This window comes from Pelophylax lessonae (assembly GCF_965119305.1).
Source record: "Pelophylax lessonae genome assembly, chromosome: 1".
NCBI lineage: Eukaryota > Metazoa > Chordata > Amphibia > Anura > Ranidae > Pelophylax > Pelophylax lessonae.
The window spans coordinates 26,512,054-26,526,308 of record NC_138768.1 but is presented as its reverse complement, the minus strand read 5'-3'; the positions used below and the strand labels follow the sequence as shown (position 1 = coordinate 26,526,308).

Sequence of the window (14,255 nt, the reverse complement as noted above, 5' to 3'; positions counted from 1 at the left end):
TGTGTCCACATTAATTATATTTATTTATATATTTTTAATATTTAATTATTTATTTATTTATTTGTGATTATTCCACACAATGGTATTTATTTTTATCACAAATTTCTCCACTTCTATAATATTAATTTATTGAGTCACATTTGCATTTGACCACTGATTAATTCACTATTAATTGCACAGTATTTTTAGATATATTGTCATTGCACTTGTGGGAAAGTGGAGTGCTTGCAGCAATTGATCATATAGAAAAAAACCGGGGTTGGTCTAACTTAAGAGTTTTGCATAGTACCACTGGGATCACCATAAATATGGCGGTCCTTTCCTTGGCTCTGAAACCATATGCATAAAAAGTGTACTGGGACAGACCAGTAGACAAGAAAGAGAGCCTTTCAGGGATGGAAAGAATGAAACCACAGGGCGATGATGAACAAAATAAAGTGTATTTTATTCTGATTGAAGATTGATCAATACAGGTTACAGTTGTGGTTCAGACAGGGAAGTGCAGACGTATGTGGTACACTCACAGGATACAGAAGTAAGTGCCGGCCAGTATAGGCCCCAAAAATTAGCCCACATGGGTTTACCTGACAGCTAAGAATATAGTATTTCGTGGCTGGAGGTACATTAGGCATTCACAGGATACAGAAGTAAGTGTTGGCCAGTATAGGCCCCAAAAAGTAGCCCACATGGCTCCTCTTCAGACTCCTGTTGTTGACTTGTCTCAGATGGAGTAGCACCCACTGGGAATTCATCCAACATTATGACTTCCTCATCTTCCTGCCCCTGCTCCTCAAGGGCTTGATCAATTATATGACGCAATGCACGCTCCAGAAAGAAGGCGTAAGGTACGATGTCACTGATGGCGCCCTGGCCGTGACTGACCGGTTTGGTGATCTCATCGAATGGCCACAGAAGTCTGCATGGGTCGCGCATAAGCAGCCACTGGGGAGGTGAAAAAAACCCAAGCTTCCCAGAACCTGTCCTGCCGCAGATCTTGTACAGGTAGTCGTTAACTGAACGTTTCTGCTGGAGCAGCCTATCAAGCATATGTAAAAATGGGGATATTGCTGCGCTAAAATGTAAAGATAAAAACATACATGAATAAAAAGTCAACAGACCAAATGAAAGCAGCCAGCACCTGATCTAGAATCAGAAATACCAGATCTAAATAGCAATATAGAATGGGATTGGTGCAGCGCTAACACAATTGAATCCACAGTCCATACAAATGTTCAAATGGATCAAATACAAAAGTGCAGTAAACAAAAGTTCATCAGAGAGTGCTCCAATAAAGAAGGGAAACTGTCCACCACTTCAAACTTGGAAAAAGCCCCGAGTGCAGGAACCGCCACCAAGATAATAAATGGCCTCTTACCAAATTGCAATGACCCCCATTACAAGGATCAAAGACAGCCTGTGTGATCAAATCAGTGCCCAGATCGACATGTATCGATTCCCAGTGTTCCCTCAGCAGCTCCGACCGGAACAAGTGAACATAAGGAAAAGAGGGACAACTCCAATAGTGAAGTACGTTCACAGGTTTATTCAGTAAAAGCAGAGTGGCAACTCACGTTTGCATGAAGAAATCACAGCATGTCTCGGAGCTATACTCTCAGAACCTTTGTTTCCAACCAATAAAATGGCCGCCGTGTCTCCTTGCTGGCCTCAGCACGACGAACCGTGCAAACGTGAGTTGCCACTCTGCTTTTACTGAATAAACCTGTGAACGTACTTCACTATTGGAGTTGTCCCTCTTTTCCTTATGTTCACTTGTTCCGGTCGGAGCTGCTGAGGGAACACTGGGAATCGATACATGTCGATCTGGGCACTGATTTGATCACACAGGCTGTCTTTGATCCTTGTAATGGGGGTCATTGCAATTTGGTAAGAGGCCATTTATTATCTTGGTGGCGGTTCCTGCACTCGGGGCTTTTTCCAAGTTTGAAGTGGCGGACAGTTTCCCTTCTTTATTGGAGCACTCTCTGATGAACTTTTGTTTACTGCACTTTTGTATTTGATCCATTTGAACATTTGTATGGACTGTGGATTCAATTGTGTTAGCGCTGCACCAATCCCATTCTATATCAAGCATATGTAACGTTGAGTTCCAACACGCTGGACAGTCACAAATAAGATGCCTGACAGGCAGGTTGTGTCGCCGCTGAATGTCAGCAAGGAGAGCCATGGTTGTGTAAGATCTTCTGAAATGGCCCGAGATTTTCCTGGCCTGCCGCAAGACGTCCTGGACCCCAGGGAATTTGGCAACAAATCACTGCACGACCAAGATCAGGAAGTGTGCCATGCATTGTTTTGTGTGTTATTTTGCCCTGTTTCAGCACGCTCCGTTGTCACACACCACTTTACCAACTGTCAAATTAAGCGGTGTCAGCCACTGATCTGCCTGCAAACGCAAAGTTGAAAGGAGTACAGGACCAATGTGGCTCTTGGCCTTCAGGCACAACAGACGCAGCATAGCATGGCAACGTCTCACCTGGCATGTGGAATAGGTTCTGGGGAAGAGACGGTAGCAGCGGAAAAGGAGGAGTCAGCCAAGGAGGAGAGGGAGGAGGAGGAGAAGAAGAGGCAGGCCTGCATGCAATCTGTGGTGGTACAATCAAATCTACACGGGTGCCACGGGTTACATGCTTGACGGCCGTCAGAAGGTTCATCCAGTGGGCAGTAAAAGTGATATACCTTACCTGCCCGTGTTTGCTAGACCATGTGTCTGTGGTCAGATGTATCTTGGCACCAACACTATGTGCCAGAGATATATTCACTTGCCACTGAACATGGCCATACAGCTCTGGAATGACCTTCTGAGAGAAAGATTTCCTACCTGGGACCTTCCATTTTGGTGTTCCAATGGCCACAAATTTACAAAAGGCCTCAGAATCCACCAATTGATATGGCAGTAGTTGGCAGGCTATCAGTTCCGACAAGCCAGCAGTCAAACATTGGGCAAGAGGGTTATCCGGCGTCATCGTTTTTTTCAGCTCCAACATTTGGGCCACAGAAGCCTGCCTTTTTCCAGAACAACGTGACGACGGCATGATGGAAGGTGGAGTGGAGAACAATTGTGAGGAGAGAGGAGAAGGAGAAGAGGCTGGACAGTGAGAGCCTGGAGTGTGGCTTTGTGGGTTCTGACAGTGTTGCTCCCACTAGGCTCGGTGATGGGAGTTCAGATGCCTTCTTAAGGTGGTTGTCCCTAAGTGAGTGTTGGGCTTACCGCAACTTATGCATTGACTGCAAAGGCTGCAGTTGGCAACACTGTTGTCAGCAACAGACACATTGAAAAAAGCCCACACTGCGGAGCTATGTGCCGGCGTCCTGGGAGCGCCAGATGTGACTGTACATGGTTGATGGCTCGCTCTTGATACTTTTGCAGTCTGCTTTGTACCTCTTGTGCAATGCAAGTTCTGCCTGCCTCTCCTCCCTATCTGCCGATTCGTCTCTCCCTCTGAACTCCCCTCCTCTTCCTCTCTTGTGGCCACCCACGTGACGTCCATAGACACGCATCATCCACGTCACCTTCCCCACCACTAACATTCGAGATCTCGGAGTAGGCAGCAACAGCGGGGACCAACCTCCTTGGGCTGATCTGGGTACTGTCATCAGACTGCTGAGTGGCGGCTGTTGCTACCTCCTCTTCCTGATCGAAGGCCAAGAATGGCTGCGCATCGCAAATGTCTTGTGATGGATCGGAAAATAATTCCAATTACTCAAACGGAGGGTATGTGGTGGTGGTGGTGTTTGTGGAGGTGTCTTTGGGGGTGCACACAGCAGAGAGTGAAGAGGGTGCAGATAGAGAGGATGAGGAGGGTGCAGAAGAGGACGGCTGAGTGAGCCACTCAACCAAGTCTTCTGCATCCTTTGACATAATCGAACGCACCTTCTGAAACTTCACACTTTGGCTCCGGCTTACTGCTCCTGCCCTACCCCTACCACCCCTGCGTTAGTGTCTGCCTCTTCCTCTGCCTGTCATGTTTTTAAATTACCTTGTGACAAAAGTCTCTAGAGAATTGCATTATATCTGGAAAAAGGTATATAACACCTCGCTTCAATCTGTGGTATTGGGGGGGCCACAGGTTTATCACACCAGTTCTACAAATAATTGGCAAGTAACTGTTGTCACTGTGTGTAGCACAGTTAACACAGCAAAAGAGGCCAACTTTTTGCAGGACTAAAATACACTCTTAGAAACGTATAATGTTAAATAACACCCCACTTCAATATGTGGTATTGAGGGGCCACTGGTTTTTCACACCAGTTGTTCAAAAAATTGGCCAGTGAGTTTGGCACTGTGTGTATCAGAGTTAACGCAGCAAAAGAGGCAATATTGTTGCAGGACACAAATACACTTATGAAAGTATACTCAGATATTCTCCTGGCAGGAGACTCAAATACAGTACTGAATCCAGCGCTGGATAAATATCCTCCTGAGAGAGTAGCTTCTTCATCTGCTGCCAAATGCTTTGCTTCCTCCTTACGATCCTCTGATCTTGTGGACCTGTGGCGAGAATTGCACCCAAGCAGTAGGGACTATACACATTTTTCTCACCCTCACTACTCCCACTCCCGTATAGACCATGTCTTCATGTTAAGAAAACATCCCCCCCTGGTTCAATCAGTCTCTATCTTGGCTGTCCCCTGGTCTGATCATGACCCGCTCTTGGTGGAATGCAAGTCAATTTTATGTTTGCCCCACCGCTCCTCTTGGATAATGAATGACTCCCTTTTGTCTTTTAAGGATATTCAAACTGAGCTCTTACAGGCGTCCAAGGAATATTTTGACCTCAATAAGGGCTCGGTTTCCTCCCCAGTGACGCTATGGGAATCTTATAAGGCAGTATTGCGGGGCCTCTAAAGAAAGACCAGGTTGGTTTTGTGCCCCGGCGGCAGGCAGGGGATGCTATTCGGCGGATCATCCAGTTACAACATTTCGCTCATCAACGCCGCATACCTGCTATGTTACTGTCCTTGGACGTGACTAAGGCTTTTGATACCCTGTCCTGGCCTTATCTTATGACGGTCCTACGCCGCTATGGTTTTGGTCCCTCGCTTTTGACCTGGCTGTCTGCTCTCTATGACTCTCCTCAGGCCCGCATTAAATATTATGGGTTCAAGTCACTCCCTTTTTCTATTGGCCGGGGTCAGGGGCAGACTGGCAACGTTCGGCCCAGGAGGCAAGTACATACCAGAGGCCCATGGTGCAGAGATACAGCCCCCCTCCCACTCCCTCTCTTCCCGTCCTCCTCCTGACCCCCATTCCAAGCTGAAGCCCTGCTCCAGATATTCTCCACTTACCGACTGAATCTGGGTTCCCGACCTGGCCAGCAGGGGGTGTTTGGGTAGAGCTGGGACAGGTTGGTCGGGGATTGCCGGTGGGGGGGAGGAGAGTCCCCAGTGGGGCATGGAACCGGACTCTGCTCAGACACAGTTTCTACCATCCATGCTGGGGGAGAGAGGCCTGTGATCTGTGCTTGTCTTCAACCCACACTTAGTAGGTCAATGGCAGGGACTTTTTACTTCTCTTCACCAGGAATCCTTTAGGCATGTCTGTGGCAAAAGTGGTGCAGCCTTGTTATGGAGCATCAGAGCAGCCCAGGGGGCAATTGCCCCCCTGCCCCCTGGCCCAGTCCTCCCCTGGCCGGGGTACCCGACAGGGTTGCCCGTTATCCCCCCTCCTATTTTTTTTGGCTTTAGAGCCCTTAGCCGAAGCGATATGCTCACATCATGACATCTTGTGCATCGAAGTTGCAAGCTCACAACATAAAATATCTCTATTCGCGGACGATATCTCGTTGTCTCTTACTTCACCTAGGATCTCGTTGCCCAATCTTTTGGCCCTTCTGGACTCGTTTGCTGTCTTTTCTGGTCTGCGTATCAATCCTGCTAAATCTAAGGCGATGTCCGTCACTCTACCCCCCGCTGAGGTGGCCCTCCAGACAGCCTTTCCTTTCCAATGGCACCCCGCTCTGCCCTACCTGGAAGTTAAGCTGTCCCCCACATATGACGATCTTTATGCTGTTAACTATCCACCTCTCTTCCGCCACCTGACAGACCTGCTTTCCTCTTGGTCTCACCTATCTTTATCCTGGTTTGGTAGGATCACTGCTGTCCACATGACTTATCTCTCTAAACTGCTGTACTATTTTCACGTGTTACCGGTTCCAATCCCTTACCATATCTTGCGTATTCATCAGCGTAAGATTCTGAAGTTCATTTGGGGTTCTTCCAGACCCCGCATTAACAAATGCATCCTGTATGCTCGCAGGAGGGTTCTCAGTCCTGAACCTACGTGCGTACTACACTGCAGCGTCCATACCCCTCTCTCTCATCTGCATGACACGTTTCAAATGCCATTATGGGCCACAATTGACCTGATGGACGCCTGCCCGATTCCCCTCTCCTCTATCCCTTGGCTCCCCCCGAAATATCGTCCACCGAACCTGCGCCCATGCCTTCTTCATTCTCTTCGCCTTTTGGATTCTGTTAAATATTCGGCCAATTTGATTTCTCCCCTTTTGCCCCTATTACGACTCTTTCCTTGTCTTATGTTTCAACCCAGCTTTGATAACCCACAGCAATTTTCTTGGTGGGTAGATCACGGCTTTGTGGATGTTCACTTGTTATTCACCCCCACGAGGATACTCCCTTTTGGGTCCCTTCGATCCTCCCATGATATCCCCTTGCGGGAACACTACCGATACATGCAACTCCATAATTTCCTCCAACAACTCATTAAACACAAGCCTTTACCCTATACGCTTACACCTTTTGAAAGTCTCTGCAGGGCATGACCCCACTCGCCGGGACTCATATCTCTCCTATATGCCTCTATTGTCTCTTGCGATACGCCCCCATTTACTGCCTATCATTCCAACTGGGAACTGGAATTGGGGGGTGGGCTGGATAGGGAAGACTGGAGGCACATGACAGCAGCTCTCTCAAAATGTTCTCGCAATGTCTTAATTTTAGAAAATGCATAAAAGGTGTTTTACAGATGGTATTATACCCCAGCTAGGCTGGCCAAATTTATACCTGCATATTCTCCTTTGTGTTTTCGAGGTTGCACTCAGGAGGGGACCATGGCGCATATTTGGTGGACATGCCCTAATGTGCGCAGACTATGGATCAGGATTTATGCTTTGCTCCGTAATATTTTTCAGGTCACTTTGAAAAGGGACCAGTATGAGGCGCTTCTATGCAAACCTATACCTGACCTATCCCATAGGTAACGCCAGTTGGCCCAGCATTTGTTTACAGCTATAAAATTGACAATAGCCTGATCCTGGAAGACCCCGTTGCTTAGCTTTGAGGTGGTCAAAAATCGTATGAATGATATCCTAATCAATGAAAAACTGACCGCTATAGCCTCTGATTTTCATGACAAATTTCTTAAGGTTTTTTTTTATTTTTTTTCCTTTATATGTTACTGTGAGATAAAGCCTTTAGACACTGCTGTGTTCTAATCTGCTCTTCAAAAATCACCAATTAAAGGGAAAAATAAAAAAATTTCATTCATACGTTACTGTGAGATACACCCTTTGTATACTATTGTTCTATTCCGCTATTCAATAAACACCCATTTAGGGAAAAAAAAATTGCGGCCTAGTATGCATATTTTACTGTGAGATACACCCGTTGGATACTGTTGCTCTATTCCACTTTTCAATAAATACCCATTTAGCGAAAAAAAATTTAATTGCGGCCTAGTCTGCATATGTTACTGTGAGATACACCCATTGGATACTGTTGTTCTATTTCGCTTTTCAATAAAAACCCATTTAGGGAAAAAAATGTAATTGCGACCTAATCTGCATATGTTACTGTGAGATACACCTGTTGTATACTGTTGTTCTATTCTGCTATTCAATAAACACCCACCGAGGATTGCAGGGCGCTTCAGTTTGCCTCCTTTTGCTAACTCCTCCTACTCCGCTCCCTCATCCTCATCCTCTACCGCCTCCACATCCGGAGCAGTGATCATTTCCAAGGCTTTCAGGGCAGTCATTTACAAGTGGCTCTGAGGGTGGGTTCCTGCACCCACAAACGGCAGGTACACAATTGTCCAGCAAGGGCACAGTTCTGGAGGATGATGAGGTGGAGGATGAGGAGGAGGAGATGGAGGAGGAGGAACCATGTTCACAGCAGGGTTGCACCCAGATAACAGATAACAACAGATACTACACTTGATGTTAGGCAAAAGGTCGAGAAGCGATGCTGGTGGCATTCCCACCTGACAGCGGGGGCACAGTGGAAGCACAAGGTGAAGGCAGAGGAGGAGGTCACCAACGCAGCCAGGGCACCGCCAGCACCTCAGAAGGCAGGGTTAGCATGTATGAAATGTGGAAAAGCTTTGTCGGCACGCCACAACAACCAGGACCACCAGCTGTTTTTTGGGTTTTTTTTAAGCCCCTGGTGTGTGAACACACTCAGACTATCACCCGGTGGGTGCATAAAAAAGTGCACACCAAAAAAGTGAAACACAAAAAGTGTACAGGGTGTACACATGGTCCCTGCCCCTGATCCCCCAGGGCGCAAGGCTCCTGACAGGGACTGGGGTACTTACACTGGCTAACCTGGCCAAAACCAGGCAGCCCGGTTCTTTAGGATGTCTGTTGAAACAAGAAACCCCTCCCAAGACTTTCAGGGACAGGCCCAAGCACCTACACCCTAATAATCACGCTGTGCAAAAGTAAAGTGTACCACCACAATAAAAAACACAAAACGTGAGACACACAACACATAAAAGTGAGGAAAGGGATAGTGGAGAAGTGCAAGGTTAGTGCCACACTGCAATACTATGGCAGACCCTTCGGCCAGGAATAAAAAAATTCCTCTGGTCCTGACTCCTGACCAAAAGGCCCGGCCCTAGAGGCAGGTGTGAAAAATGTTTGTAGGAAGTGCAGTGTCTGCCACTCCAGGGGCACATACACCATAGGCTTTTCAGAATCCCGGTCCCTGGCAAGACCAGTGCAGCCCCGTCCCTACCAGAAGGCTTTAGAACTTAGACAGCTTTGGGAGAGCCCGGCTCACAACCAGGGACACATACCTTTTCCAAGGCCAGACTCAACCCAGAAGGGAGGAAAAAGCCCCCCTGCCGCCATCACCGTTCCTTGCCATATACCATATGCAGTTCCTTATCATTCCTTAGGTACTATACACGTACTGAATGATGGATCTGCCCCCTTCAACTTCTGGGTCTCCAAATTGGGCACATGGCCTGAGCTTGCCCTTTACTCCTTGGAGGTGCTGGCCTGCCCTGCAGCCAGTGTATTATCTGAACGTGTATTTATTACGACTGGGGGCGTTATCACAGACAAGCGCAGCCGCCTGTCCAGAGCCAATGTGGACAAGCTCACGTTCATTAAAATGAGCCGCGCATGGATCCCACAGGACTTGTCCGTACCTTGTGCAGAATAGACATGTATACCGGCCTTACCCATCCATTGTTGTATTTTTGATCTTTATCGCTCTTTTGGGGTGTACCCTAATTTAAAATTAAAAACAAAAACCAGTGTTGGCTACCTCATCCTCCTTCACCACCGCTTCCACCTACACCGCCACATCCACCGCCACATCCACCGCCACCTCAACCTCCTACTACATTTGGGCCTTGTCCTCCTAGATCAAGATGATTATATTTTAGTTTTATGTTATTTTAAGTTATTTTGGGTCACGAACCTGGACTTTTTTTTTTTCAAGTTCGGCCTAACCCGCCGAACCCGGACATCCAGGTGTTCGCTCAACTCTAGTTATAATACATTAAAAGTGCTTTTGTCACTGATCTATATTACAAAATATATTATACCGTGGAATACACCCCTATATAGTGCACTGCACACCTATACCGTTGTGGACATTAACAGAGCGATTTGTGTCACTGCTGATCTGTCCCTGGAGCACACTGAATACCTGTCCCTAAACTGAAAAACTGCACACCTATACCAAATAAATACCAGCCCTTAAATGGACTTTTGTGGATATTAACAGAGTGATTTGTGTCACTACCGATCTGTCCCTGATGAACACAACATACCTGTCCCTAAACTGAAAAGAGACTGTAGTAGACCTATACCAAATACCAGCCCTTAAAAGGACTTTTTTGGATCTTAACAGAGCGATTTGTGTCACTGCCGATCTCGATCTGTCCCTGATGAACACAGCATACCTGTCCCTAAACTAAAAAGAAAGTGTAGTAGACCTATACCAAATACCAGCCCTTAAATGGACTTTTGTGGATCTTAACAGAGCTATTTGTGTCTGGCAATCTGTCCCTGATGCGCACAGCCAACCTCTCCCTATGCTGACAAAAAGCAGAATGTGAAATGGCCGCCAGGTCTGGTCTATTTATAAGGTAGGGGGGCATTTCCATGTGCTGAAATGTTTCAATTGGCTGTCCTGTTCCACCTGACGGCTGTGTCATGGGCCAAAGTTCTCCCCAATGTAAACTAATATGGCCGCCGCGAACAACGCCATGTGTTCGCAAAATTGGCGGGTAGCGAACAAGCAAAATTTGCCGCGAACTGACCGCTGGGCGAACCGCAAGGCCATCTCTAATGAACACAGCATACCTGTCTCTACACTGAAAAGAGACTGTAGACCTATACCAAATAACAGCCCTGAAAAAGACTTGTGGATCTTAACAGAGCTATTTGTGTCTGGCAATCTGTCCCTGATGCACTCGCCAACCTCTCCCTATGCTGACAAAAAGCAGAATGTGAAATGGCTGCCAGATCTGGTCTATTTATAAGGTAGGGGGTATGTCCATGTGCTGAAATGTTTCAATTGGCTGTCCCATTCCACCTGACGGCTTTGTCATGGGTCAAAGTTCCCCCCAATGTAAACGAATATGGCCGCCACGAACAACGCTTTGTGTTCGCACAATTGGCGGGCTGCGAACAAGCAAAATTTGCCGCGAACCACCAGGCCATCCCTATTCTTAATCTTCTAAAATTTTATGAAAAAATATTACAACTCCAAATAAACCTCCATCCCTCTTACTAAATACCTTGGACTGTCTGCTTTCCAAAAAGAGGTCATTTTGGGGGTATTTCTACTGTCCTGGCATTTTCAGGGCTCAAGAAATGAGTCAGGACATCAGGATTGATCAGTTTTCAGATATATACCATATTTATGGCCTCTATAACTTTAAAGCAAAAAAAAGGGAAACTATATAGAAGTGGGGCTTTAAATATGTCTTTAAGAACACAGCACACAGAATGTATAAAAATATTACACATTTTTATTAGTACTACATATTTAAAAAAAATACATTAAAACATAAATACATATACCATACAGTACAGAGCATCATGGTAAGTTTGTAGAGAGCTTGAATCTCATGTATCTCTTCAATAGTGGAGTGGTCACCATGTTTCTCAGGAGCCCTGGCTTCTTCAGGACCACATTATCAGATACAGTGTACAGCAATGGCTGAAAATAGATGTTTATATCATAATGAGAAAAACAACAAGACAAAAAAATATACATCAAGATTTATTCAATATCATCATGTAACATTATATATCAACGTCTAATAGATTGGAAAACACAGGTGGGAGCAATAGTTATATTGAATCAATGACTAGTATATAAAACATAAATCATATATGTAATTGTGATTGATAGCCACCATATACGACATCAACCAAAATCAAGGAACAAAGTTTAAAATGTCTCCAGTGAGGGTTATGCCTACTGGCCCATGTGACTTGCACAATTCTACATAAACCAAACAAAAGGAGTAATGAGCCATCTATAGAGACCATAGTAGATGAGAAGAAAGAGAGGAAGTATTTATTATTTTTTTTATATTCTCTTTTCCTCCCCCCACAATGCACTGATAGAAATCCCATTGCTAGCTGTGAGACAACACAAGACAATTCATTTTCTCAGAAGCTCTGACCCAGATGCTCATTGTGTTTGTATTGTTCTTCCTGCAGACAGTGAAAACTGCATGAAATGTCCGGATGAAGAATGGCCAAATGAGAAGAAGGATCGGTGTGTTTCTAAATTGATGGAATTTCTCTCCTACACTGATGATACAATTGTTGCAGTATTTTCAGCTGTCTCCATTCTCTGTTGTCTTCTGACTGGTTTAATATTGAGGATATTTATACATTACCGGGACACCCCCATTGTTAAAGCTAATAACCGGAACCTGAGCTATCTTCTCCTGGTCTCCATCATGCTGAGCTTCCTCTGTGTCTTCTTGTTCCTTGGCCATCCAGTAGATGTGACCTACATACTGCGTGTCACCTCTTTTGGTGTCATCTTCTCAGTTGCCGTCTCTTCTCTACTTTCCAAAAGTATCATGGTGTGTATTGCTTTTAAAGCCACTAAACCTGGGAGTCCCTGGAAGAAATGGATGGGAGCCAAACTGCCCAATTTGATCATTTGTGTCTTCTTACTGGTCCAAGTCATAATCTGTGTCACTTGGTTGTCTATTTCTCCCCCCTTCCAGGATCGGGACAATAACTCTTATCAGGGGAAGATCATCATTCAGTGTAATGAGGGTTCAGTTATCGGCTTCTACTCTGTCCTGGGCTATATGGGGCTTCTGGCAGCTGTGAGTTTCATTATTGCTTTTTTAGCCAGGACATTACCGGACAGTTTTAATGAGGCCAAGTACATCACCTTCAGCATGCTGGTGTTCTGCAGTGTCTGGATTGCCATGATACCAGCCTATCTGAGCACCAGAGGGAAATACATGGTGGCTGTGGAGGTTTTTGCTATAATGGCATCAAGTTTTGGACTTCTTGGCTGTATATTTTTCCCAAAATGTTACATAATTCTGTTCAGACCTGACCTGAATACAAAAACATGTATCCACTAATATGTATGGATCAACATTGGGTTACCAGTAGTTGTAGCATTATCTTTATTATTGTTAATTTTAGTATTTTGTTAGTGTATTGAGAATGAACATATATAAACATTTAATAACTAAAGTGGTTGTAAAGCCCATTCATGAAAGTTAAACTAAGCACGTATATAAATGCAGTGTTTACTTATCTCTCTCCAAAGCTCTAAGTGCCGTTTCTCTCTTGTGCTTTGTTCCTCTGTTATCAGCATGAGTCACTTCTGACAAGCTCTCCACCAACACATGAGATAACAGTAGCTGAAAATTTGTGTTGGGGAGGGAGCTTAGAGTACGGAGCTTGTCTATCCAGACTACATCTCTGCATGTTCCTTTGTTCCTCTGGCTATGTTGAGAGGGGGTGTGTCCCTTTCCTCCAATCAGCTCTCACACAGTGCAAGTCTTTTCTCCACACCAACCCCTATGTTCTGCTGAAAAAGAAAGAAGGATCTGCACTTTCCAAAGCCTGTAGAAAGCTGAAGACAGCAGATATACAGGTAAAACTTATGATGGACAATTTGTTTCATCTCTGTGTATCTGAGACTATTCACTTCACTTGGTATATGTGAGGGTTTAAAACCACTTTAACTCCCTTGGATGGTGAGTGTATTTTTGCACTGGAAACCACTGGTTTCAGACACTTGGGGTTTGTTGGAAACCTTGTCCCCTGCTGGGTGTAGTGGTTCCTCCAACCAACTTTTATGTCACTACAAAACAATGCATTCACTTAGTAATGAGAAGGGGACAAAGTATCCAAATCATCCTAAAGTGTCAGATACCAAAGACACCCATCACTCTTCAAGAGAGGAAGGATTTCACTCACCACCTAGCAGACAGATTTTATAAACTTATTGTAATGTATATTTAGTGTCAGGGTCACTTTATTACATTATACAGTATGTAGATGTATCCAGATTTATTAATAAATGCATTTAGTTTGGTGTATTCTAAATATTTAAAAAATATTTTAATATTAGTTAAAGTTGATGAGAGCATGTTCTCATTAAGTTCATATATTAAGTCATACATCAAGTTCATTTTAAAGTACATTTTCTTTATAGGACCTAATAAAAAAAAAATATCTCTCCTTGTATATATTCCTTTGTAAACTGCTGTCACAAGGGCAAGGGAACGTTTGTCTTCCCCATACAATGCTGCAGGGACAACACTCCTACACCAACCCTTGCCAGATCCTGATAGGAAAACATCTAAAGCAAAAAACAGGTTCCAGGTGCTCATTGATCAATCAGAGGTTTTATTCTGAAGAAGACATTAAACATTAGAAATACGTTTGCTTAATTTGTTTTAAAATTAATGTTCCTACTCATAAGGGCCCCATAATTTGGTATTTCTGCCACCTCCCAGATCTTCTAGTCAGACGTATCAAAGA

At 44.9% G+C, this 14,255-nt stretch overlaps 1 protein-coding gene across 1 annotated transcript in view; it reads left to right on the top strand.

Moving 5' to 3' along the window:
- Positions 1-12,841, top strand: part of LOC309563181 (vomeronasal type-2 receptor 26-like) — a gene marked incomplete at its 3' end in the record, with an annotated part of 52,427 nt that extends 39,586 nt beyond the window's left edge. The window contains exon 3 of the mRNA XM_082267515.1: positions 11,949-12,841. Coding sequence (XP_082123641.1) covers positions 11,949-12,841 — 893 coding nt within the window. The remainder of the gene's footprint in view (positions 1-11,948) is intronic.
- Positions 12,842-14,255: the final 1,414 nt, after the last annotated feature.